This window comes from Oculina patagonica, unplaced genomic scaffold (assembly GCF_052425735.1).
Source record: "Oculina patagonica isolate OP01 unplaced genomic scaffold, crgOcupat unplaced2, whole genome shotgun sequence".
NCBI lineage: Eukaryota > Metazoa > Cnidaria > Anthozoa > Scleractinia > Oculinidae > Oculina > Oculina patagonica.
Genome location: NW_027558036.1, coordinates 1,843,766 through 1,870,763, shown reverse-complemented (window position 1 = coordinate 1,870,763; position 26,998 = coordinate 1,843,766). Strand labels below are relative to the sequence as shown.

The window sequence follows — 26,998 nt, the reverse complement described above, 5'->3', positions numbered from 1 at the left end:
AGCCCTTCCGCTTATAAGCCCACACAAAAACCCTTATGTATAAGCCCAGAGCTTATAACCGGAATTTTACGGTAACTCGTTAACCCGCGTATACCATATTTGCACTGGAGAACTAAACGAATCCAATCATTCGATTAACTTCAATTAAGCCGATTAGATTATCGCGTGAAAACGCTAACGTGACTTTCCTTTTAGAATTCTATAGAAACTGCCTCGTCCCCAGGCGTCCTCCTCCTTGGTCGTGCACGGGGGCAACCATCGACCCCCGCGCTTCCTGTTTTCCCGCGTTACCGCGTTAACCGACCGGCCGACCGGCACCTGGGGACTAGGCTTTTGTACATTATGCTAGCATTTTTTCCAAACTCCATGATATAAAAACTAAAGGGAATGTCAGTCTTTTTTTCTCTTCTCCTCTCTCTTCTCTACCTTTCAGCGCTGTATTTCTTTTTTTCTCCCTTTCTTGTGGTGTTTTAAGCTAATTCGCGCAGTAACGTACTTGTTCAAGAATACTGACGTCACTTTTCTTTGACCCGGTTTTGATAAATTCAGACATATTTATGAACTTGTATACGCATTTGTTGTTACTTGCAACACTTGAACGTTTTTGTAAGACTTTGTTTTAACAGCTAACACCATGTTAAAAACTTTGAAACTAACTTAAAATACTCCGTTTGTGTAATGAGCATTATCCGAGCATTTTAGTGACTTTTTTTTGGAAGACCGAGCATTTTTGTGGGGAAAATGGAGCATTCAGATGGAGCATTTTAGTGGCAAAACAAAAGCATAATGTACTAAAGCCTACTGGGGACGAGGCAGCTATAGAAAACTTTGACAAATCTGTGGTGCTTATATAGACAGTAGTTCGGCAGCGAAATAATTAACTGATAAGGATAAAAAAAGCCAGAAAAAAAGTGAGTTATCGTGTGTTGCCCGTGTTGTTTCGACCGTCTTCCATCATCCCGTTTCCCGCCCCCCCCTCCCCCCCCCCAAAAAAAAACAACAACAACAACAAAGAAAACAATGATTCCTGCGTCCCGTCATGAATAACCAACTTCCTACTTCTCGCCGACCCCTTACAATCCCGCATCCCGCCTCAAAAGTTACTTTCATCCAGTATCACAGCAGCGAAAAAAGGCTCATCCCGCATCCCGCCAACCTTATGTTAGACCCTCGATAACTGGTGTGCGACAAATTCAGCCCAGCAGACTTGTAGAATTTTTTAAGTACATATCGTGTTATCATTACCATTATTGAGAGCTAACTATCAACAGGCTAGCCGGACCGTTATTAAGGCTAACCGGGACCTTTTCTTAGGTTAGGCGGGGCGCTATTCAGGCTAACCGGAATGCCAGTCAGCCAGACTGCAGTCTGTATTTTGTTGCACATCGGTAGATACCTGGTGTCAGAGAGCACAATGAAACAGATCTTTTAAAGTGAAATTTATATCATACATGCACCTGTTTTTATAATTTTCCCCTTTCAGTGAATACATTAAAATATATTTTTCTGCAAATGTTTTAAAAAAATATTCCAAATTCACTTTTATTAAAAAACTCATTAATAATTCATAAAGAAAATACAAAAGAAATTAATGTTTAATGAGTGTCTTTATATCTGATAAAGACACGGCTAAACTTAACGTCCAAATTTCTAGGCCAAAATTACCCCAAATCTAAATATTAGTGCAAGAATGAGTTAATCTACATCAGAAGATTTTTAAGCCGTTCAATAAATTCGCAGTTCGTGTGGTATCTAAGATAAGATAAGATATCTAAGTCTAAAACACTCGGCTGCGCCTCGACAAACTTGATAAAACACTGCTGCTCATTTATTAAACATTACGTAATAAAAGTTTTATTAACTCAGCCTAATAGCTAAGCAGTCAGAAAGTTTCGTCCCGCCATCTTGTGAAATATGCTGTAACTAACTACGATCTTGAAATGTCCATATTGAATTATTATCATATTCATTCAAATGACAATAAGTTTAGTATCACGTTTCAAGCATTTTGGGGGTGAAAATTAAAGGAGAATTGGAGCTCAAAATTTTAGCTGCACATGAAGAGTTTTTCAACATCTTTTCTGCTTCTCAGTGTAAGTTAAGTTTTGCCGGCTCCACTGTTAATTGCTTACAGATGCCAAAGAAATACCAAAATGTAACTAATCAAACAACAATAGAACAGGAAACTGGACTTTTTGCAAGATCTTAAGACAATCACTAAAATCTGACCCTTTTTTGTCGCTTGACATATGACACTGCCTTTATTTTAAGTTGTTTGTATTTAATATATATTATCTAGATAGTGTTTTATATTAACCGGTTGGACTATGTTTCAATGTTTTGTATTAAAATAAAAGTATTGACTAGTATCAAAGGCATGCTGAAATTATTCAGCAAAGGGCCGTGCAAAGCTGTTACTTTTTTTTCTTGCGGATTGCACGCCTTTCATGCTAGCCAATAATATTTTCGTTATTGTCTGATGCAATCTGCAAAAGATATCAAATCTTAAGCCAGAAAAAACCTAAATGGATCAGTAATCAAATACTCTAAATCCTATTTTGATATTTTGTTTACAAACATAAAGTTCTGTAGTGTTTTTCTTGAACATTTTCACAATCCAGCAATTGCAATTCCTTTTCTGTCGTACTCATTACTTTCTAGAGTCTTCAGCATAAATTCTGCCACGTCTGCACATGTGATCTTGTTTGTTGTTCCAGGTGTTACATTGCCCTTCCTCAACCTTATAGTTCCCGGTCTGTTCACCTGAAAAAGTTGCAAGTCATGTCAGTCTCTTTTAAAAAAGCCCACTTTCTCTACACAGAAGCCTTCTATTTATTGTGGTTTTCAGTTAATATATGTGACTTCTAATTTTCAAAATTTAACTAATGATTGCCTTGTTTGCTGTCGTGACAGCCAACGAACCATCAAAAACAAAAACAAACAAAATTGATCACAATCTACCAATCACAACTGGTGGACGTGACCTTTTGACCAGGTTAAAGTGAACTTCCGTTTCCCGATAGGCTCACTAAGATGATTGACGGCAGCAAAAAGCATAAACTGTTGGCTGAGGATTGAATTTCAGAGTTTGCATATTACTGAAAACAGCAAGTAACTTGCGATAAATAAGGCTAATTGCAGTTTAAAAGTTTATTTGAAATAGTAACAAGGCTCTGATACAGGAATTTATTCCTGCGTGAAAAAAATAATAGTATGGAATAGTATAACAGAAGTGTGAGGTTTGAAGTGTGTGGTGTGAAGTGTGTTGTGTGTGGTGTGAAATATAAAGTGCAAAGTGGGTAGTGGGTGTGTGTGGTGTGCAATGCAAGTAGTGAGGCTAAAAACTGTTGTCAGTGATGACTGAAAATACCCTCTGTAGCAATAAATTTGATTAAAGATATCTTGATATCTGTTAGCAAATGCTCACCAAACAATGTGTCACAACCCTCCAAGTTAAGACCATTTTTGTCACCATGGCGACTAAAATTTTGGAGCCGGCGACTAAATTGGAACTGAAGTCGCCAGATTGGCGACCTAAATTGAGAAGAAGGATTTAAAGCGTGAGCTTAATATTGTTCACTGGCGACGAAACTTGAGCAGTTGGTGGCCAAATGACCACTAAGGAAAAAAATAAACTTGGAGGGTTGTGTCATTTTACAAACAGCAGGACTTTCAATAAGATTTAAAGAAGGTGGCTGACCTTGTGCAGCACCTGTTGGAGGGCAATAATATAAGCGGGAAACATCTTATTGCAGGTGCTGGCCGGATCTCATTGAAAGTACTGACAGCAGCATTTTTGTCCCCAGAGCCACTTGTCCCTCTTAGCTGGCTGAGGCTGGGGCACAAGGAACACGTGGCTCTTGGGACACATGATTTGATTAGCTGGAATTGAACAAAGGGAATAGGCCATTTCCGAGTTATCCTATGCCCCTGTTTCAAAACGAGTCTACGTGCGAAACTATTCATATGAAAATGAAGGTCCATTTTCCTGCAAATCAAACTCATTTTCATTAAAATGGTTTCGCACGTAGACTCGTTTTGAAACAGAGGCAAAGGGTAACTCGGAAATGGCCTATTTCAAACCTAGCCTATCAAATCAACCATTTTAATTTCTCGTATAACAAAGAAATTTTTAAATATTTCATTTGATTGGCTGTTCCTTTTGTTCAAATCCTCAGGTGGGTACTCGATATACATGACGGGGAGGGGGAGGGGGGAGTCGACGTATTTTTTGGGGGGTTAAAAATTTACATGCTCAGTATTTTTTTGGGTCAAGGAATCTGTCACATATTTTTTTAGGTCTTAAAAAATACGCATATTTTTTGGGTCTTATCTTATCTTATCTTATCGAGTGAACTTTTCATTTCGGGTTTTCCTTGCGATCAGTGGATCGGAAAAATAATCATTCGAACTTTTTTTCAGCGAGGTGTGTTCCCCCCTCCGACATGTATACTTCGAGTACCCCCCTGGGTACAAATTCTGCCAATCAAAATCATGTGCCCCAGAGCCAATTTTTTTTCGTGCCCCAGGCTCAGTCGGCTTAGATGAACAAGTGGCTCTAGAGACGAGAATGTGACAGCGGGTCTACATACCCACTAGTAGCCGACAAGGCCTAACAATAGTGTAATTCAATGCCTGTGGGTCACTGCTTTCCAGCATTTTTTCCATGGTTGCCATATCCTTGATCACTCCATTAAGAAACAGTGGCTTTATAACCCATTCCAGAAACCAGTAATTGTTTGGCCCTGGCTGAGTACACCATGATGTTACAGTCACTAGCCGAGTGATTTTGTGCCTAAGTAAGGAAGTTATAATAAAAATAATAAAAAAAATTATGAGTGAAGTATTCTTTTTTTTACTTTCAGAACATAGAGTTACAGCACAAATAAGAAAACTGTGAACAATTTGATTTAACTTGGACATGAAACTTTTTTGTACAAAACCATCAAATGACCTGACAGCTCAATCTGCGGGGAACAGTTATAAAGAAATTGACTGTGATGGAGCCAAAATATCTTCCAATTGAAAGTATAACAAAAGTGTTTATTGTTTTCAGATTTGCACAGCGAGGTGCTGCACCCGAATAAGCACCATACAGTACTTAATAATAACTCTCAAGCTATGTAATTCAACAATCAAGATGTGAAGTACATGTAGTACTTGTATAATAATGTTCTTCAAAAATTAGGCATCTACACAGGATACTCAATGAGCTATCTGGCTAAAAACCAGGTTTAACACATTGCTCACCTACTCATTGCCTCTGTGATGGCATTCATGGACTCCGAGTAGAAAGTGGTTGGGTTAAAAATGTTTGCATAAACTCCTAAACTGGACAACACAGCATCTTTTCCATCAAGAGCAGCAGAAAAACTCTCCACGTCACAAGCATCTCCCTTCACTAACACTAAATTCTCATGTCTGTTGAAATGAGAATGTTGGAATATGAACAAGAGTGAATGTCTGCCATTCACTCTTGTTCATATTCTTGTAACTTTATGAACATTAACATAAGTTCTACAAACGGTAACAGCAAAATATCCAGCTCTTTACAAGTGAGGTAACTTAAATTTAAACTGAGCGAGGAATTATTTTTTTTGTTTATTTAAGCTTACAAAAAAAAAAAAATATTTAAAAAAATAAAAGCAATATATTTATTTTATAGGAGGGTCTATTTAATACAAAGACAGGGTAAATTTGTTTTTGTCCTTATTAAAATGGCGACCACCTTTTTGGAATTGGCTACTGCTTTAAAATATTTAGGAGCAAGTGGCTACTTGAAAAAAAGGTATTTTACACCCTTGATAAGACATTCTTGGCTGGTTACAGTCGCTTTCTTTCGGAGGCATTGAACCGAACTCATTAATTTGACTGATTTTGAACACACTTAAGTTTAGCTGTACGCTAGCATGCAAAGGCATTTCCAGGTTTCAGGAGACGAAAAAAAAACAAATGCTCTTGCAGGCCGCTAGCTCACTGCGCGATGTTTATTGAAATCAAATGATCACTCACTGAGTAGTCAGTTTCTCAGGCGTTCTCACTACAGCCGTCACATAATGTCCTTTTTCCAGTGCTTGTTTTACCACCTCGTTTCCTGTCCGACCTGTAGCTCCAAACACAACAAGTTTGAGCTTTTTGGAAGGACTGCTGTCTCCCGGTGCCGCCGCCATGTTGGATATGAAATAGTTGAGGTGGGACTGGGTCAGAGAACTGTCACATTTCGGGAAAGGCTGGACACCAAAGAGAAACTGCCCCCACGCCGTTTTGATTCAGACAGGTTTTGTTAGTCTCTCATGCTCAGCAGATTGTTTACTCTGCTAATTCCGATGCTCTGTTCCGTTATTTTAATTGGTTACGTTTTTCTGCAACTAGAGTACATTCTTTGAGAACCCGGTCGGGGACGGGGCTCTTCTTAAATCGGACTCTACTCGGAGGCTCCGGGGAGCTACCTTTTCGCTGGAATTTTATAAAAGGGGAGACAAAGCTGTAAGCGAAACTGTAGGCGAAAGTGAAAAATTAAGAAAAGAAATGCAGTATCCTCTCTTTAGGTATCTGAAAGGGGTACCATTTTCTATCGAAGGTATACGGAAGGCTTACCTTTTCTGTCAAAAATGGTATATGAAAGAGTAAGGGGTTTCGACCTCGGAACTGAGCCTTCCCGTATTAAAACAAAACATGTTTGAGTATCCCCCCTCCCCGAGGATCTTGAAACTCGTGGTAAACTACACTGATTGAAAACGTCATTGGTTGAAACGTACTATAGCGACTGACTAAATAATAAATAAACGTAGCAATCGCTAATTTTTATCGCGTCTTTATGAAAATCACAATCTCAAAGAAAAGTACTTGGGACACCATTTAAAACGCGACAATTCGTCACGAATGCTAGGAAATAGAGATCCCCCTCCCACCCATCCCCTTTTACAATGGTACAACATTGGAAGTGGGGAAAGGGGGAATTACTAGATATTTTGTGTTTCAGACGGCAAAAACAACAACAACAACAACAACAGCAAGTGTCCTTCTCCCATCGCCAATCTGAATTACTTTTTGCTCCGTCTGGCGTCCCAAGCTTTCGTGCGTTTCTCATCTTCTCGAAAAAACAAAAACGAGTGCAACCCAGGTGATAGTGAAACCGCCTACGTAATACTACTTTTTGGGGGTTCGCCGCAAGATTTTTGTGTGAAAGGCCCCATGTCAAATACAAAATGACGTGCTATTAACTTATCACGCACAGTACAAAGTAATGGAAATGGAGAATTTGGTCCCGAAAAAGAATGGAAATAACGCTCGATACATACTCCGAGACAGAAATGAATGTGACCAATCTGTCAGTGGGGGTTATAATGAGAGAAGCAGAGACACCAGTAAAGGTCAAAAGGAAGGCTTTATTAGAGGCTTATGTTTCCTTCTCCAGCAAAACATGACCCACTTTACAGTGTTTTCTAAACAACAAGTAATTTTCTACCCTATTACATAAAACCGTGCTCATAATTAAAAGCCTTTCCGACGACAAACATGCTTGGTTAATCAGAAGTGCTGTGATATTAATAGTCAGACGGCTCTCCGCTGTTCAAGAAAATTTATTATCAAACACCATTCCATGGCGTACAAATCACGCGCGATGCAAATACGTATTTTGCACGTTATACTCAGCCAAGATTACCTTTTTGGTTGGCTGGATACCCAGTGGTTACCAGCTCGTATTCCAAAAGCTCTCTTCGTATTCTGTCTTTCGAGGAATTTTCAATTAGAACCAGGAAGATCACACATTGCCTTTGCTAAAAGCAGTGTATTCCGATTGGTTTGTGTAATCGAAGGAGTTTTTACGGGAGACGCCTTTTTAAACTTTGAGAAAGTCGGTTTTAGTCGGTATTGGTAATTATCAAATTCAAACCGGGCTTTTTAGGCAGAATGGAAGTACTCTTCCGTTGTTTTGATCAGATGCACGGTCGTACTTTCTTAGTCGTGAACTAGAGATTCTTATAGACGATGCCCCAAATCGTAAAGCCTCCGTAAAACAATGCTTGCATAACGCTCAATTTACTTTTAAACAAATCATTTAATGAAAGTTTCCTGCAAATGTTCCACAAAACTGAAATGAACCTGCACTGAAAAACAAAAATGTACTGCAAAAATTTTCTGAAGAATCTAAACCGACACAGGCGATTTTACTGAGAAAGTTTAAAAAATTCTACAGCAAAAAAGCGGTTGGATAATAAATCGGTTCAGTGCGAAGCTCGCGTTTGTAAATCTTTCCCAATATTTGTATTTTGACTCGTCAAAGAAAATTGTAATAATTTGCCGTTAAAATTTGATTAAGCTTCACAGCAAGGCAAGCATGTCTGTCGAAAAAATTGAATGAACGTCACTTATCCTACAATAAAACTATCTGAGGACACAAAATACAACAATGCTCCACAGTCAAAAACACTACCAAATTCCTAATCATAAGTGACTTCATAAGACCTTGTATTTTCTTGTTTAGGACTAAAAACACTACCATATTCTTGATTATAAATAACGTAATAAACTTTAGTATTTCTTGTTTAAAGACTGAAAACACTACCAAATTCTTGAATATCTTGTTTAGAGACTAAACACTACCAAATTCTTGATTATACATAAAATAAAAAACCTCACAATCTTCTTGTTTAGAGGGCAAGGGTTATCATGTCTGTCGAGAAAATTGAATGAACGTCACTTATCCTACAATAAAACTATCTGAGGACGCAAAATACAACAATGCGCCACAGTCAAAAACACTACCAAATTCCTAATCACAAGTGACTTCATAAGACCTTTGTATTTTCTTGTTTAGAGACTAAAACACTACCAAATCCTTGATTATAAATGGAATAAGAAAACCTTAGTATACCTTGTTAAGAGACTAAAAACACTACCAAATTGTTGATTATAAATGAAATAAAAAACCTCACAATCTTCTTGTTTAGAGACTAAAACATTACTTAATTCTTGATCATAAATAAAATCACGATTTTTTGTTTGGTGGCTATAACCACTACAAAATACCTTAATAAAACTGTTGTTATGAAGTGAAATATTATTTTTAGTGCTCCGTAATTTTAGTTCATGATTTATTGTTTATAACTTTGTAAAACATGAGAATCTTGTGATTTAAGACCTTAGACCTTGGCATTTTCTTGATAGGAGACTAAAAAACGTTACCAAATTCCTAATTATAAATTTCATTATTATACCTTAGTATTTTCTTGTCAAGAGACTAAAAACACTACCAAATTGCTACTTATAAATGTCAGTACCAAATTTCTTACTATTAATAACTTTATTAATCCTGAGTACGTATTTTTTATTAGTGTCTGAAAACGCTACCAAATTCCTAATTACAAATTACATCAGCTAACATCATTCGACTAGTTTCTTCTTTTTAAGTGAAGAATAACATAATATAACAATAGAGTTGATGTTCGCGGGCGTAAATATGTTTTTGGCCCGACTCAGGCTCATTTTAAAAAATGAGCTCTGAGAAGGGCCAAAAACATATTTACGCCCAAGAACATCAACTCTATTACTATTATAATCATTTCAGAGGGCATTAAGTTAAGGAACTAAAATAAGTAAGCGATATCTTGAAAACTGCCGACTCGTGAGTCGGCCGCGTTTATTTCTGATTGAAAACTAGGTTTAAAATTTTACAAAACTTGGCAGAAAATCTTTGCTTGAAAAAGAAATTACAGAATTCTATCGGCAGCAAAGAAATAGTCGTCATTTAGAAGTTTTAAAATTAATTGTACTGTTAACTGAACTGGCAGTTTGGAATATGCCTGAAATTCAACTGAACGAGTTTCGCTCGACGAAGACAAACTCACATTCTTTTCGCCGCCTGGATTCTTCTTTGAGTTTCTGTAATTACTCTTCATCTAGCTGAGAAGACTGAAAATTTGCTTTCCCGTTCAGTCTTTTAAAAATTTTGTCGTTATAAAGCTCAAAAACAGTTTCGAAGCGTCTCGACTCAAATTTAACGAAGCTTGAAAATATGCCAGCTTGTGCCAGCCAGCAAGAAAACGGCGCGAACAGTTGAATGGTTTTCAGTTCTAATCGTTGGTCCACTGCAGCGGGCTAAAATATATTTTAGGCCACTGAATTCTCCATTTTAGCCCGCAAAGTACGCCACAATGCCCGATGAAATGATTATAATAAAGGTTTACGCCCCCCTCTTACAAACAGAATTATGGCGTCTTTAAAAGCAATGATATCCATGTGATACCTCGCAACATTTTAACACTGCTCAAAAGGAGGTCCCGTATGTTTCGTTTGGTGGCTCATGAATGTCCGCAATGACTACGTCACTTTCAGGATAAATCGTGCTAGGTTTGGGTTTTGTTATTTTAGTCACCTCACTTCTGGTATCGGCTTTCTTGTCATTATTCTGAGTTTCCTTCACGTTAGTTTCGTCGATTTCCTCAAGGCTAAATTCCATAGCTCCGGTGTCTTTTAAAGTGTTTGAAATCGACGGCATGTTTATTTTTCCAGTTTGCAGTTGTTGCTTAAGAGCATTCCTGCCAACCAATCCACGTAATTCGCCCTGTAACTCATTCAGAGGCAGCAGCATGGCCAAAAAACACGAAAAGGACCATTGTGGATTTTTGCGCCACTCTTTTATGTGGCGGTAAACTAGTAGAAGGTACTGGACTGCAAAGAAAAAGAAGCTACGGATTAGTAATCAAGTAATAATGAGGACACGATAATAATAATAATAATAATAATAATAATAATAATAATAATAATAATAATAATAATAATAAGCAAACATTAAGTAAGGAACATAATAATAATAATAATAATAATAATAATAATAATAATAATTAAAACATATTTATACAGGATGACCATTTTATTTATAAAAACTGCTATCCATATGGGTCCTGTGTAAACGATAAATTGTATTCGTATAGATAATTGGACCGCTTTCTGGGACTGGCTTGTTCATATAGCGAATCTTCCGTGGGCCGATGACCGTCATTGAAAATGACCGATGATTGATGCATTTTCAAACTTTTACCCACAAGGTATATTTGGCTACAAACCATCAGCAGTACATTGGCATAGAGTAAATACCCCCCCCCCCCCCCCCCGCCCATCCACAAAAGAGGTATTTGCCTTTGTAGGTTAAAATTTTAAACATGTCAAAACCGCGACACTTACCCACCAAAAGTCCAATCACCAAAGAGTTAGCTCCGATGACTAATACCGTAAACACGGTGCTGTCCACGTATGAGTCTATTGAGGCGGGTATGTTTTCTTTGGGAATCTTGCTAACAGTTCCAATGCCGAGGTTGACGAAGGTAACCGCGAGGGATGTCAGCATCAACCTGTTCTCGAATTTATCCAATATGGGGTGGACATATGCAAAGAGCATTCCATAGAGACCTGACATGACACACGCAAGTCCAACATAGGCCCTGCTTTCTCCTCCCACAAGTATCAAACCGGATGTCAATACAACCTTCCGAACCATCTCGACAAACTCCCAATACCACGAATGAGAATTATAATTCTCGAATAGGAATCGCAATCCCCTGGAAACTTCTGTGCTTGGTTCCTGTGTGTGAGATGCTTCGTTGTCAGCTTCGCTTTCACCAATCACCTTTCGTTGTTTCCAAAGAACTGTCATCGATACGGCTGGCAGAAGGAGTATGTAGAAAACCGCACAGTATGCAACGATGACCAAACGATTGTACTCTGGACCATGGCATATTATGTTGTAATCGGCTTTGAGGAACTTTGGACATTCTTTTTCGTTTTCGTCGTCACAAAGTTCCCGACAAGCCAAGGGGAGCACGCTTGCTGCTTTAGAGCATGTATTCAGGTACGTCACGTAAAGAACAAAAAACAAGTTTCTGTAGATTAGTTCTTTCGCTTGTGAAGTTTTCACCACTAGATCCCTTTCATCTAAACTGCTCCGCATCAGAAAGAGCTTTCTCAGTCCGTAGATAACGAGAGACATCGTGATGGCGGTAGCATTTAAAGCGAGAATGGCAAACAAGCTTCCAAATGCATCGACTTTCAAACCTGGTAGTATGCAGTGAATAGGTGCCATCTGGAGTACGTTCAGCTGTAACAGTTCTGAATATTTCCCAATAAGCGCGAGTGATTCTGGCCACTTTATGTAGGCAAATGCTTCCAGGACACCAAACGTTACTTGGTAGAAGCCTATTACGATCTTCAGTCTTCCAAGAATCATATCCACTGTAGAGCGTCCAGTACTCTTCTTGCATTTCTTTTTGCTTGTCCACACCACGAGTGCAATGATTATCGCAATCACAGCTGCTGCAATTGACAGCTGGCCGGCCATCCAGGTCTTTGTTGGACATGTTTTGCATGTTTGCATTTGCTTGTAGTACCCAGCACTGCACACCTCACATAATGGACCTTCATAGCCATCATCACATTTAGAATCTAGATCTCCCCTGCACGATTCCTTTCTTGGGCATCTATGTGTCTTAGGCAGGACGTAAGGGTACTCTATGAGGGAACCGTTACGCGAAGAATTGCGTGAAGAATTTCCTACAACAGGAGTGATGTTCACGAGATTCATGGTGTACTCTTCATACAATAGTTTGTGTGTATTGTTTCCCCATTTCCACCAGTAGCCAGACTCAAGAGTAGCATAGTCATTTACGCATTTCAGTCCAGGTTGATCACACTGTTTACAACCTTCAAAAAGATGTATCCGGAAAAATCCATCCAAGCATTTGCAGGCTCTGAATCCTGCAAAAATGCTTGTATTTGTTCCTGCAATAAAGGTGGAAACTACAAATTAATAATTATATAATTTATTATATAATATAAAACACCAGTCGGACGCATAACCAATGAGCTACAGTAGACTCGTGAGCGCTAGCTCACTGTCTATTTAATTTGGTTTAAATGGGGCAAACATCCTGCATACCGCTAGGATTGAATAGATTTGTCTACACGTGGGATAAGTGTTGAAAGAAATGATGGTAAATATCAACTTTGCACAACACAGTTAAAGAGATATTCGTTATTCAGTGTCACTTGCTACTCGAAAACGATTCTCGATCTTAATTTTCTAATGACTTTTTAGAATTGTTAAAACAATTCTAACCTGCAATTACTATTCTTTAGCTGGATCAATGATATGTTCTCAAATTTGTAATTAGAATTGACGAGAGAATAAGAAAGCCATCGATACTCTCAAGACAGTCAGCAGGTAAACGAAATCAATATTTTTAAATTAAGGTACACTCCTTAAAGAAACATGTGGGGACAAAACTATAAGAACTTCCAAGCGTCATTATACATTCCTGTAAAACACAATCTAAGATTCAAGGTACAATCTTTATTCCCACATTAATTGAGAGTGCAATTTCCAGGAGCGCTATTTCATTTCTTCCTCAAGGCTAATTTATACATCAATATAAATTCAAGGCAATGTCATAACCATAGACCTGCTTAAGTACTCCTTCTAGCGAGAGAATAAACCAGTAACTTCCTGTCTGAATCACTTCCTGCACGTGATCCTCTAACGTCGAATGATCTCACTCTGACAATCATGTGCTAGCTGTCATGCACAGTGTCGACCGATCTAGCTGAATTGTGTTGAAATGTTCTCAGATAGCTGTTCCACAAAAGGATTTCTCCGATTATTGAATTTCAGCCTGGTTAAAAGGCTGTGGCTTTAAAATGGTATAAAAAGAAACATAGCGATATTTGAGAAATCTGAGAGACGCTTTCAAAGTGTTATGTGTAACAAATTATTTTCAATGTTAAACGGGTTGCGGCGGTGTAAAATGCATGTCAACAAACTTGATAAAGCGAAATGGTAAATATTCTAATAATAAGCTTAGGCTGGCTGAGCAACATTTCATTCGGTTTTCAATCCCATAACAAAAAGCCTCCCTCCCTCCTCTCCATTGGTTTTAATAAGGTATATATAGTGACCTAGTGCCCTTCGTTCACTTACCCCTTCTTGCTTCTATAGTAAGGGTTACAGATTGGAAACATAAAGCCTACTAATATATCTTGTGTTAACGATCAAGAATCTGCTCTTTATTTATGTGCTCACCTTGTGGACAAGCAATGCAATCTTGTGCCTTTTTTCCAGGCGCTTTATTGTAGGGCACAAAAGTTCCATTGGGACATTTCCGGCAGCCCTCGCTAACATACGCTTTAGTGTCCGAGTAAAAACCACCTATAAAAATGTTTGAAAAGGAAAACAAACATTGCTCTTAACAGTGATGGACAACTTATTGTTATGGTTTACATTAGAGCATCCATGTTTCCTAATGCGATGATCATGAATGGCTTTTGTGTGTGATGCCCACAAATTGAAGCAAGGGTCCTCTTTACTGAAACGCTTTCTATTCAAAATGTGATCTAAAAACAGCAACTACTGCTACATTAATATTGTCGTCCCCATTATAATCATCATTATCATCAACAACAGAATAAGCAACAACGAAAGCTACAAGGAACAAGAGCTCTTAGAGCTTACAACTGCGCTGGTCTCGTGAGCACTTTAGGGGAGCCATTTGGGGGGAACAAAAAATGCACCCCCCCTCTCGTTATCCCCTTTACCTGCGTCGAACAATGTTGCGACTGACAAACAAGATGGTAACAAAACACCTTGCGTGACATTTCATGGTTGACTAGTTCCATCCGAAATTAAACATTTTTCTTATATGCTAATGCTGGCCAAATTTAATTCCCACGATTCTGATCCGTGAAACAAAAAAATCTTTTAAATCAGCATCCAGTGTTGTCTTGAATTACCGTTTAAAGATTGAATAACCAGCTCCGAAAATGGAATATTGGAGCAAATAATTAAATCAAATTTGAGAAGAACACTAGACCTGTGTTTTGCTGAATGGGAATTCCCCGGGGAATTAATTTACCAAAGACGTAACCCTTGCAAGTCAGGGCATGTTTGTCCCAGTGGTTTTCCATCAGATTTCAGAAATCCTCAGCTCCAAAAATAAATAACGCTAAAAAGTCGAATATTTCACACTTAACATGCTAAGTTTAGACCAGAGGATTTGTTTAGTTTCCGTTTGTAGCAGATTTAAACCTTTCAGAGCATTGCGTGATTCTTGCCGATCAGTGCCTTGTGAAAGTAAAAATTGTTAACGCCAGCACATTCCAGGACACAAACGTAATGTAAATAAATGTAAATAATTCTTGCCCGCTAAAGCATATTTTTTAAAGCGTGAAATTTTAGTATTTTCTTCGATTCAAACGCTTCAAAATACTTCACACTGAATTTTGTAAGTAAAGATTAATGGATTCGCAAAGATTTGAAAGGTAGCTGATAATAGCTTTGAAAAATTACGTGACTCGAGGTCTAGCCGATCAAAAGTGAAACTTGTCATGTCAGCACATTCTTTTACAGCAACGTAATGGTATTTATTCACAGATTCTGGCCCGCTGAAATATATTTTTCTTTCGACGCATGAAAATTTAGAATTTCCTTTGAATAAAACGCTTCAAAATCCAATATTTCACACAAAAAATTCTTTGTAAAGACAAAAAATAAGAAAATGTTTCCATTTGTTACTGATTTGTAGCTTCTAAACATCGCGTGACATGAGCCTGACCGAGTGGAGGTTTGGTACAGGTCACCGACAGAACGAAAAATAACAAGAGCTCTTAGAGCTTAAAACTGCGCTGGTCACGTGACCACTCTAAGGGAGCCATGTGCGAGAACAGAAAATGCATCACCCCCCTCCCTTTACCTGGGTCAAACAATGTTGCGACTGACAAACAAAATGGTAAGAAAACACCTTGTGTGACATTTCATGGTTGACTAGTTCCATCCGCAATTAAATATTTTTCCTATATGCTAATGCTGGCCAAATTCAATTCCCACGATCCTGATCCATGAAACCAACGACGGGAATTTTCAGGCGTTAGTTTACAACAATTGCCCCTGGGTCTGCAAGATCAATATATAAGTACGTCTGGCTTCACGCCAGGAACGTAAGTATCCGTGAGAATTTCGACAATATTCTCCATTTGCATAAAACTGAAAACTGGCCCAATGGCAGTGTTTCGCAGTTTCAATACTGTTAGTACTATTTTTGAACCTCTTTAACAGGTCAAAATTTTGCCCCTCTTTTCGGTTTCGTATTACAATAGGCGGCTGTAAAAATGAAGCGTCTGACAAACTTTGTGTGACACTTCATGGTTGACTTGTTCTAGCCGCGATTAATAATTTTTCTTATATGCAAATTCTGGCCGAATTCCCACGCGCGGACGCTGAAGCTGTTTTTAGAACAGAGGGGATTTCCCTAGCATACCGAATGACGTAAGCGGTACAAGTCAGGGCATGTTTGTGAGAGGAATTTTTCTTTTTGTCTCTAAAATCCTTTCAATGACACAGGCCCAAAAAAATAGATAACCCTTAAAAGAGAAATACTTTGCAATAAATTTGTTTAGTAAAGACCAACGGATTCGAAAAGATTTGAAAGGTAGCTTATTATAGCTTTAAAAAATTACGTGACTCGAGGTCTAGCCGATCGAAAGTGAAACTTGTCATGTCAGCACATTCTTTTAAACCAACGTAACTGTATTTATTCACAGATTCTGGCCCGCTGAATTATATTTCTCTTTGAAAGCGTCGAAATTTAGCATTTTCCATGAGTCAAACGCTTCAAAATCGAATATTTCACACTTAACATTTTTTGTAAAGACAAAAAAAGAGAACATGTTTCCTTTTGTTACTGATTTGTAGCTTCTAAACATCGCGTGACTTCAATCTTGACCGAGTGGAGGTCTGCGTCTGGTCACCGACAAAACTAAACAAGAGCTCTTAGAGCTTACAACTGCGCTGGTTTCGTTAGCACTTTAGGGGAGCCATGTGGGGGGGGGGGGAACAAAAAATGCGCCCCCCCCCTATCTCCTTTACCTGCGTTGAACAATGTTGCGACTGACAAACAAGATGGTAGGAAAACACCTTGCGTGACATTTCATGGTTGACTAGTTCCATCCGAAATTAAACATTTTTCTTATATGCTAATGCTGGCCAAATTTAATTCCCACGATCCTGATCCGTGCAACAAAAAAATCTTTTAAATCAGCATCCAGTGTTGTCTTGAATTACCGTTTAAAGATTGAATAACCAGCTCCGAAAATGGAATATTGGAGCAAATAATTAATAAAATCAAATTTGAGAAAAACACTAGACCTGTGTTTTGCTGAATGGGAATTCCCCGGGGAATTAATTTAGCAATATGACGTAACCCTTGCAAGTCAGGGTTTGTCTCAGTGGTTTTCCATCAGATTTCAGAAATCCTATGGATGACACAGCTCCAAAAATAAATAACGCTAAAAAGTCGAACATTTCACACTTAACATGCTAAGTTTAGACCAGAGGATTTGTTTAGTTTCCGTTTGTGGCAGATTTAAACCTTTCAGAGCATTGCGTGATTCTTGCCGATCAGTGCCTTGTGAAAGTAAAAATTTGCTAATGCCAGCACATTCCAGGACACAAACGTAATGTAAATAAATGTAAATTCTTGCCCGCTAAAGCGTATTTTTTTAAAGCGTGAAATTTTAGTATTTTCTTCGATTCAAACGCTTCAAAATACTTCACACTGAATTTTGTAAGGAAAGATTATTGTCTTCGCAAAGATCTGAAAGGTAGCTGATAATAGCTTTGAAAAATTACGTGACTCGAGGTCTAGCCGATCGAAAGTGAAACTTGTCATGTCAGCACATTCTTTTACAGCAACGTAATGGTATTTATTCACAGATTTTGGCCCGCTGAAATATATTTTTCTTTCGATGCATCAAAATTTAGAAATTTCTTTGAGTAAAACGCTTCAAAATCGGACATCTCACGCTAAACATGCTTATTAAGACCAAAGCATTTGAAAATTTCCCATTGGTAAGTTTTTTCTAGCTTTTAAACCTTGCGTGACCCGAGCCCGGCCGAGCGGGGGCATCAGTCTGGTCACTGAGAAAAAACAAGAAGCTCTTAGAGCTTAAAACTGCGCTGGTCACGTGACCACCCTAGAGGAGCCACGTGGGGAAATAAAATATGAACCCCCCCCCCCCCCCCTTCTGATCCCCTTTACCCGCGTCACGTCAAAAACTGTCGTGACTGACAAACAAAATGGTAAGAAAACACCTTGTGTGACATTTCATGGTTGACTAGTTCCATCTGCAATTAATTATTTTTCTTATATGCTAATGCTGGCCAAATTTAATTCCCACGATCCTGATCCATGAAACCAAAAAATCTTTTAAATCAGCATCCAGTGTTGTATCGAATTTCCGTTTAAAGATTGAATAACTCACTCCGAAAATGGAAATAATTAAATCAAATTTGAGAAGAACACTAGAGCTGCTTTTAGCTGAATGGGAATTCCCCGGGGAATTAATTTTACCAGTGAAGTAAGCCTTACATCTTTGTCTCAGTGGTTTTCCTTCAGATTTCAAAAATCTTCTAGATGACACAGCTTCAAAAATACATAACGCTAAAAAGTCGAATATTTCACACTTAACATACTAGTTTAAGACCAAAGGATTTGTTTAGTTTCCATTTGTAGCAGATTTAAAGCTTTCAAAACATTGCGTGATTCTTGCCTATCGTCATCAAAGCCTTGTGAAAGTGACACTTACCACGCCAGCACATTCCAGAACACAAACGTAATGTAAATAAATGTAAATTCTTGCCCACTAAAGGTTATTTTTCTTTTAAAGCATGAAATTTTAGTACTTTCTTTGATTCAAACGCTTCAAAATACTTCACGCTGAATTTTGAAGTGAAGACCAAAGGATTCGCAAAGATTTGAAAGGTAGCTTATAAAAGCCTTGAAAAATTACGTGACTCGAGGTGTAGCCGATCGAAAGTGAAACTTGTCATGTCAGCACATTCTTTAACACCAACGTAATTGTATTTATTCACAGATTCTGTTCCGCTGAATTATATTTCTCTTTGAAAGCGTGGAAATTTATCATTTTCCATAAGTCAAACGTTTCAAAATCGAATAATTCACACTAAACAGTCTTTAATTTGTAAAGACAAAAAAGGAGAAAAAGATCAGAGGATACGCAAAGTTGTCAAAGTGAGAGTTGTCATGTCAGCTAGCACATTCTTTGAAAACAACGTAATGGTATTGGGAATTTCCCTAGCATACCGAATGACGTAAGCGTTACAAGTCAGGGCATGTTTGTGAAGGGAATTTTTCTTCATATCTCTAAAATCCTTTCAATGGTACAGCCAAAAAATAGATTACACTTAAGAGAGAAATACTTCACAATATATTTGTTAAGTAAAGACCAAAGGATTCGCTTTACATTACGTGACTCGATGTCTAGCTGATCGAAAGTGAAACTTGTCATGTCAGCACATTCTTTAACACCAATGTAATGGTATTTATTCACAGATTCTGGCCCGCTGAAATATATTTTTCTTTCGTGGCATGAAAATTTAGAATTTTGTTTGAATAAAACGCTTCAAAATCGGACATCTCACGCTTAACATGCTTATTAAGACCAAAGCATTTAAAAATTTCCCATTAGAGAAATACTTCACAATATATTTGTTAAGTAAAGACCAAAGGATTCGCTTTACATTACGTGACTCGATGTCTAGCTGATCGAAAGTGAAACTTGTCATGTCAGCACATTCTTTAACACCAATGTAATGGTATTTATTCACAAATTCTGGCCCGCTGAAATATATTTTTCTTTCGTGGCATGAAAATTTAGAATTTTGTTTGAATAAAACGCTTCAAAATCGGACATCTCACGCTTAACATGCTTATTAAGACCAAAGCATTTGAAAATTTCCCGTTAGTAAGTGTTTTCTAGCTTTTAAACCTTGCGTGACCCCAGCCTGGCCGAGCGGGGGCATCAGTCTGGTCACTGAGAAAAAAAAAAAAAAAAAAAAAGGACGTGCAGAGCAAGAACTGCGCAGCGCAGTTACACTCCTTCTTATAAAAGCGTGAACACTAAAAAATATGTCTGGAATGTTTGTGTTTAGCCAATCACATGCGAGAACTTCAGACCGCAGAAACCACAAACAGTAAATGGGTTTCCATCGGTCACGGAGCAACTTTAGTTCTTATTTTGTTTCAGGATACACGCTCTGTCTTTTTTAAGAATTTAAAGAACTGCTATTCTTTCGTATCGAGGGCCACATCCAGAACATGGTTTCAGGGATTTTTGAAAGAAAAAAAAGGACGGTTTCTCTAGCGACGATATACGACATGGTTCAGTGCATGCAGTATGTTGTAGACATGTCTAGACATAAGATGTAAACACGATAAACCGAATATAAAATACAAAATTGTGGAGTTTTCGTTACTGATTGTAAATCTTTTCGGTAGAACAAGGGATTCGATTTATTTCGGCAAACGATTTCAACCCTTAGGCAATTAGAGGTTCCGTGATCGTAAGACTGCAAACTGCAAAGGCTCCAGACGAAAATTATTCAAAATGTTGGCGTGATTGGTGCAAAGTAAACACCTCAATCGCTCAATCGTTTGATTTTCGCTTTTCCTTCCCGCTATCGTTTCGCTGTTATCGAAGAAACAAACCTTCCTTCTATCAGTGTTTAGGTCTGCTACAATAGTTGGGGTGAGATAAAAACCGGAAAATGCAAGCTTATCTCAGTACAAATTGTAACATGCCATCAGGCGAACGGTATTCGTTACAATTTTTGAAAATTGGCGGCAACTGGGGCAAATCGTAGCGTCGGGCGCATCGGTTTTTCGATTTTTTCTATAAAAAAAAAAATCACTCAAACCTATTCTTCAGTGGAGCAGTGAATGTTCTCAAAAAGGAAGGAATTACAATTAGTGTGTTTACTTGTAAATTGGAGCGAAACGAGAACCAAATATTGTTCCGTGACCGATGGAAACCCATGTGGTTTCAGCGGTCTGAAGTTCTCGCATGTGATTGGTTAAAAGACAAAGAACATTCCAGACATATTTTAAGTGTTCACGCTTTAATAAGAAGCGGTGTAACAAGTATTCGCAAACAAATACTAATGCAGCTACAAATTATAGCAAATAAAAAAAGAAATTACGAAAATAGAGTGAAATTCAAAATGTACTAGGAGTGAGAAAATTGCCGGACATACTGATGGAACCACATCTATTACGGTTTTATAAGTTACGAATTATTTTTACTAGTTTAAAGTAATTTATAGGTTTTCACTCAAGTTGGATGAAATGTTATTCTAGATTACTCGTCCAGTAACGATAAAAAAACAGTCTTTAATTTTTTACTTATTTCCACGAACTGCAGACATATTGTTGTAAACATGGACCTCATTTAATAATTTGATTTTTATCAGGTGTGAATAAGAACGTATCGGTTGATATCTCATCATACCCAATCTTCGGCTTTTGCTTGGAAAACAAATTAAGACCGTTATGATCACAGCTATTACGTTTCACCGCATTTAATAATGAAGGTTAATGAGTTTCATATAAGATGAACCAGTCACTGGACTTACCCGCAGGACATTCCAAGCACTGCAGCTCATCAGGATCGCTGACAGAGGCATTGACAAACGTTCCCGTGGAACATGGAGCAACTTCGTATTTACTATTGCTTTTACTTTCAAATCCAGCTCGGTGAAAGGCCTCTAGTAAGTGGTCTTCCCATTCGGGAAGGGTTATGTACTCCGAGCTACCTAGACCACTAGAATGTAAATTTAAAAAAAAAAGCTTTAGTAAGGAAATTAAAAGTTCGGTAATAAAAAAAGAAAGTCTGTGCAATATGGACAATCGCTGACGCAGCCTTAAAGTATCCTCTTTGCATAGCATGAAGCGGCTAACAGACGCCACGTTTCCAACACCAAAATCTGACAAGTTGTGTCAGCTGGACATTTGGGGCAAAATTTCCCACACTTTTGACGGTTTCAAGTGTAAAAACCGCGATCTTACGAGCTGCGCACGCGCCCAGGTCTTCGAGCTGATTTTCCATCTAATTCACCAGTCAATTTTCAAGGTTATTGTATGAAAAATTGACCACATGTTTCCATAGTCTACGTTGTTGTAGACCATAGAAATGACGCCATAAAATGTCCAAAACTTTGCAGTGAAACCACTCCCCTTACGGCTCGTGGATTCCCTTGAGATTTAAACATTTTACGACGTCATGTCTATCGTTCATAAGAGTGTAGACCATGGAAAAATGTTGTCGAATTCTTATTTTACAATAACTGAGCGAATTTCCGTGGGCTGATTGGCTAGTTTTTATTGTCAAGAAGTGAACAGACGAATGAGAGCGAAAGTTTTGTCAAACTTTTCAAACTGATTCAGCGCTGCATTCTTGATAAGGCAAGAATCATACCACAAATCTAGTAGTTTTCAATGAGGAAATCATCTAAAATTTATGGTTTAAACCTGAAGAAACTAATGCAACCTTTGAGTGAAAACTGATGAGGGTGTTTATTGACGCTTCAGACCAGCTAAATATCGGCGGTGAGCGGGACATTTGCGCTGTCGATGAAATGAAGAAGCTGAACAGCGTTTTAGTGGATAATTTTGTGAATTAGCTTATAATTTTGTGTTTTCATTGGATTTATGGTTAGTTGAGCAATTCGAATTTTTCTTGTATTCCTGGCCGTATTCTTACTAAACGTTAATAAACAGTGACCCATGTCAAGGCTACAACTCGAAACCTCTCAATCATTAGTCCAGTTGACTAACCACTGCACCTCTCACCCCGTATAAAGAATAAAAGAAAGGAATATTCTGGAAATCAAATGTATCATAAATGCATACAAATTGTTACGGTTACGTACAGCTGTACAATACAACGTTCTTCCTGATTAGGGCCCACAATTTTCAGGGTGCCGATTTGTCCATCTTCCATGCTTCTACAGGACACAAAAGATAATATATAGATTTAGGCACGCCTAAAAGCGGAGCTCCCCATTTATTTAATTTTCACTGGAGTTTACATTGTTTTCATTCTAGTGAATAAGCGGCCAAAGTACTAATGTTTATGGCGGTTTATAGGTGCAAGACAAATTTAAATAGCTCACGGTTAAACCGAATGTCAGCAGTACGACAAAAATAATAATCTTAAAGCGGGGCAAAATCATTACTCATGGCACGAAAAATTACTTTAGAGTACAGTAAATTATCTGCTTTCTAGCAATAGAAAATAGTTTCGCGATCCTGTTATAGTTTCGCAGCAGTTTAGTAGACTCCACAATATCTATTACATTGATATAGGATATATTCAACGTGCATTACAGAGTTTGTCGGATTAGCTCAATTGGTAAGGTGCCAGTCTGCTGCTCGGGAGGTCGTGAGTTCAAATGCCAGAGTGTGAAGTTTTTTTTTTTTTTTTTTTACCCCGTAGCAATAAAATGGTTTGTTTATTATATCAACCCGATTTAGCTTTCGATACTCCTTCATGTACGATGCTGGCTTTACAGAGAGACACGAAAGTCATCGATCGATTATATATGGCTCTCAATGTCCACTTTTTTGGCGGTCGATTACTTTCTACACGTAATTTTCAGCCACATTTTGTTTCATTGCTTCTTGTTTTTCTTTTCAAACCTCTTTAAATTTTAAAGGCCGCCTTTATACGGTCGCCTTTATACGGCCTTCTTGCTTCACTATTTCTACCATCAAACTATATATGGCGGCCATCTTGCGCAACTCCGTACGTACGACGTACGCGCCCGCGAACCATGCCGCTATCCATGTTGACCATGAAAACTCATTTCGATAGTGTTCCTTCTTTCATGCGTATGGTGCTGCGCTTAAGAGCTCCGCTATTATGTCAAAGCTTGTTAATATATACAACTGTAATGCTGTTTGCCCAGTAATTGTCACGATTGGCTCGCAATGGTTTCCCTTTGCTATAAGCCCAGGCTCTACTAGTTGGTTATCATGTCCGTCTATTTGCTGTCCATTCATAAAATATATTACACTTAAGTTTTCATATAACGCGCGCTCTGATTGGCTGAAACAGTGTACTTTATCAGAGTCCAGATGTACGGAGGAAATGTCACGCCATCAACCCAATATGGCCGACCACTATTCCCGAACGTCTTTCTCGGGTTTTGTCTTGACCCTGAAATCTTCTTTTTTGACCTGAAAAACGAGAATGAGAACGAGCTTTTAGCGTCAGTTAATTTAAAACGTCCTGTTCCTAACAGCACAAATTGCACGGCGATAGAAAGGTACAAGTTACGGAAAAAAAAACACCGAGCCGGAAAGTAAGCTTAACAACAAAACATCCAACCAAAGATTTGTAAACAACTCAAGGCCGAAATTGAAAACATTATAACGAAAGCAGAAACGAAAAACACGAAAGATAGTACAAAATGGGCTATCTGAGTTTTTGAATATGAGTTTCACATTATTTAAGTACGGAATTTTAGATAAAACACGCACAGCTACATTTTCGTGTAAAAAACAAAACAAACAAACAGCAATTCAAAAAACAGAAAACTAAATTAGCTAGCGAATACACACACAACTCAGACTTATCACATACTGAATAATTTTTTCTGGCGTTTTCAAAACAGCTTGGTGTCGTGAAAGAAAAATTGCCAAAAGCCTTCACAAAATGACCAACAAAGAAGCTAGACAACAACTTCGGTAAATTCTACGCCGAAGCTCGAACAACTGAAGACGGTGAACTTTACTCGAGGTCATCGCTTCTTGGATTTCGCAACGCTATTGAGAGACACCTAAACAATTCACCCCTAAACCTAGGAATTTTTATTGCAAAAAGGGTTGAATTTCAAGCTTCAATCAAGCTGCTGCAAAGTTAGAAAAAATTGAACAAGCGCGAAAACAAAGAAAACATCGAACACAAGTTTACCTGTCATTCCAGAAGCAGACGTCCAGAAATTAAAAACCTCCAATGCAATTCAGGAAGACAATCCTGTTTCTATATCCTTAACAGTGCGATGGATGGAAGGCCACAGCAACCACAGCAGCCGACTGTAATTTTTCCCTTGAATCCGATGGCTGTAAATGATTCGCGAAACACGCCGCACGGCCGCATTTTGTGAAGTACCAGCCACAAGCTTCGAGCAGTTTGTTTTCTAGTTGTCAAGTTAACAACGTGCAAGTTTTCATGGGCCAGAATTCAGCCGGTTTTCACTGAACAGTCTACTTTTCTATCCTGTGTTGTACTAAAAGTCCTAAGAACTTCAAGGACTCGTGTTTAAAATTCGGATTCCACTTGACGTTTTCAGCTTGTGGATTTCTGAACTTTGATGGTTTCAAACTTGATGGTTTGACAGCTGTTGACAGCTGATGTCTTATTCAACCAATCAAATTCTTTTAACCATTCTAACAAGTTTTGTGATTGGCTAATTGTTGCGTACTTTATCAGAGTACAGATGTACGCTGACGCCACTGCTATTCGCTTGAAAAAAGTTTGTTTTGAAAATAATTGCGCGAATTCGTGGGGAAATTAAAGAATTTCTTAATTATAAAACAAATAAAGAAGCCTCGACTGTGCTCTGTTCTGTTGTAAAGCACTTAGGAAGCGACTAGAGCACTCAAGAAGTAGGGAGAAACACTCGCCTACGGCTCGCGTTTCACCCTACACTTCTTTCGTGCTCTAGCCGCTTCCTGCGTGCTTTACAACAGAACAGAGCACAGTCGAGGCTTCTTTATTTGTTAAGTACAGAGAAAAGTTTTGTTTGTAGACTGTTAAATTCAACGCAAAAGCTTAAGAACGCGTGAGAAACAATGCAAAATAACCTTGGTTTCAACTTTCTTGTTTCATTTTTGAATTTTTACTTTTTCTATTTCTTAGTGCAGTGGATAAACCTAATTGCGTCATACTTACATGTCTGCTGTCAGATTAGAAAAGTCCTCAGTGAAAGATCGAAGACTCACTGTTTTTAAGTCCGTCCGTATCATAAATCTAATAAAAGAAAAACATTAAGTAAGCAACCATACATTTCGAAAAGCTTGCTGTCAACGACAACAGTAACGCGTCTGAAATTGAATTCAGAAGTACCATGGTGATCACAGTTTCCCCTTGGTCTATCAGTTGTAAACATTTATTTGCAAATCGCTGACCAGTGCATAAAGTGAAGCATTTTAAACTTGACAGTGATGGAAATGAAATGTTGGTAAACGTCGAGCTTTGTGAATTTTGTCTTTCCAAATAAGTCGGGGTTTTCTTCTAACATCCCGTTACCTTTGAGACATCGATGCTTCTAATTTTGTACTGCACTGAGTGAAGCTCATGGGAGCACCGTTAGACCCCCTCGATCTCGCACTGAGTTTAACTATGAAAGGCGAATATTTGTATTAAACCGAGCCGAATGCAAATAAAACTCTAAATCATCGCCAGTGGGCATGCATGGTTAACTGACTAATCAGGGTTTTTTTATTCGCCCCACGGATAAAAACAAACACGGCCTTTCGTGGTCAGTCAAAGAAACACGCTTGCTGTTGCCCTGTAGGTTTTTCATTACTATTAAATTTACTAAGTTGAATTTCCAGCGAGCGATATAAAACAAAGTGAGGTTCAAAACTGCACACGCAAACTTGCACGATTGGTCTTTAATCTACGAAGTTTAACCGAATGAAGGTCACGCTGAACTACCGTCGAATAGTATTACTTAATGACTGGTTCCGAAGAAACACTCAATTTTGTTTCCCTGAGCAGAGGCGGAGCCGCGGGAAACATTGAGATTCGAGGGAAACAAAAGGCCCATTATTATCAATACACGCGGCCAAATTGAATACCGCATTCTTGAAAACACGCGCATTGTGGGCCGCAAATGACTCTTAGCGGGCCGTTATTGCATTAACGGCCCTGCAGCTGATTGTTTCTAGGTTCGTCATCCGATGAATTTTAACCAATCAGCATCGCTGACGCAGGAAAACCATTCAGGTGCGTACGCGTACAGCAAGCTTTGCTACAGCAAGTTAACGCAGCCTCGAAAAGTTTCTTACTGAGCGAATTGTGTTTGGAAGAAAAATCAAAGTCTATTTGTTGTAAAGACGAAGAGAGCCAGCTTCTTGCCACGTTGTCT

The 26,998-nt window shown here is 38.3% G+C and overlaps 1 protein-coding gene and 1 pseudogene across 2 annotated transcripts; both read right to left on the bottom strand.

The window, feature by feature from the left end:
- Window positions 1-1,424: 1,424 nt before the first annotated feature.
- Window positions 1,425-6,180, bottom strand: LOC144640165 (flavin reductase (NADPH)-like; annotated as a pseudogene). Its single transcript, XR_013568297.1, has 4 exons — window positions 6,013-6,180; window positions 5,251-5,421; window positions 4,593-4,795; window positions 1,425-2,763 (listed from the first exon to the last, which is right to left on the bottom strand). The product of XR_013568297.1 is annotated as a flavin reductase (NADPH)-like (transcript).
- A 1,238-nt stretch (window positions 6,181-7,418) lies between these two features.
- On the bottom strand, window positions 7,419-22,842 carry LOC144640217 (uncharacterized). Its single transcript, XM_078499419.1, has 5 exons — window positions 22,772-22,842; window positions 21,476-21,663; window positions 14,075-14,200; window positions 11,188-12,777; window positions 7,419-10,674 (listed from the first exon to the last, which is right to left on the bottom strand). Exons 1-5 carry the CDS (start codon window positions 22,840-22,842, stop codon window positions 10,271-10,273), a joined length of 2,379 nt encoding a protein of 792 aa, XP_078355545.1. The 3' UTR covers window positions 7,419-10,270.
- Window positions 22,843-26,998: the final 4,156 nt, after the last annotated feature.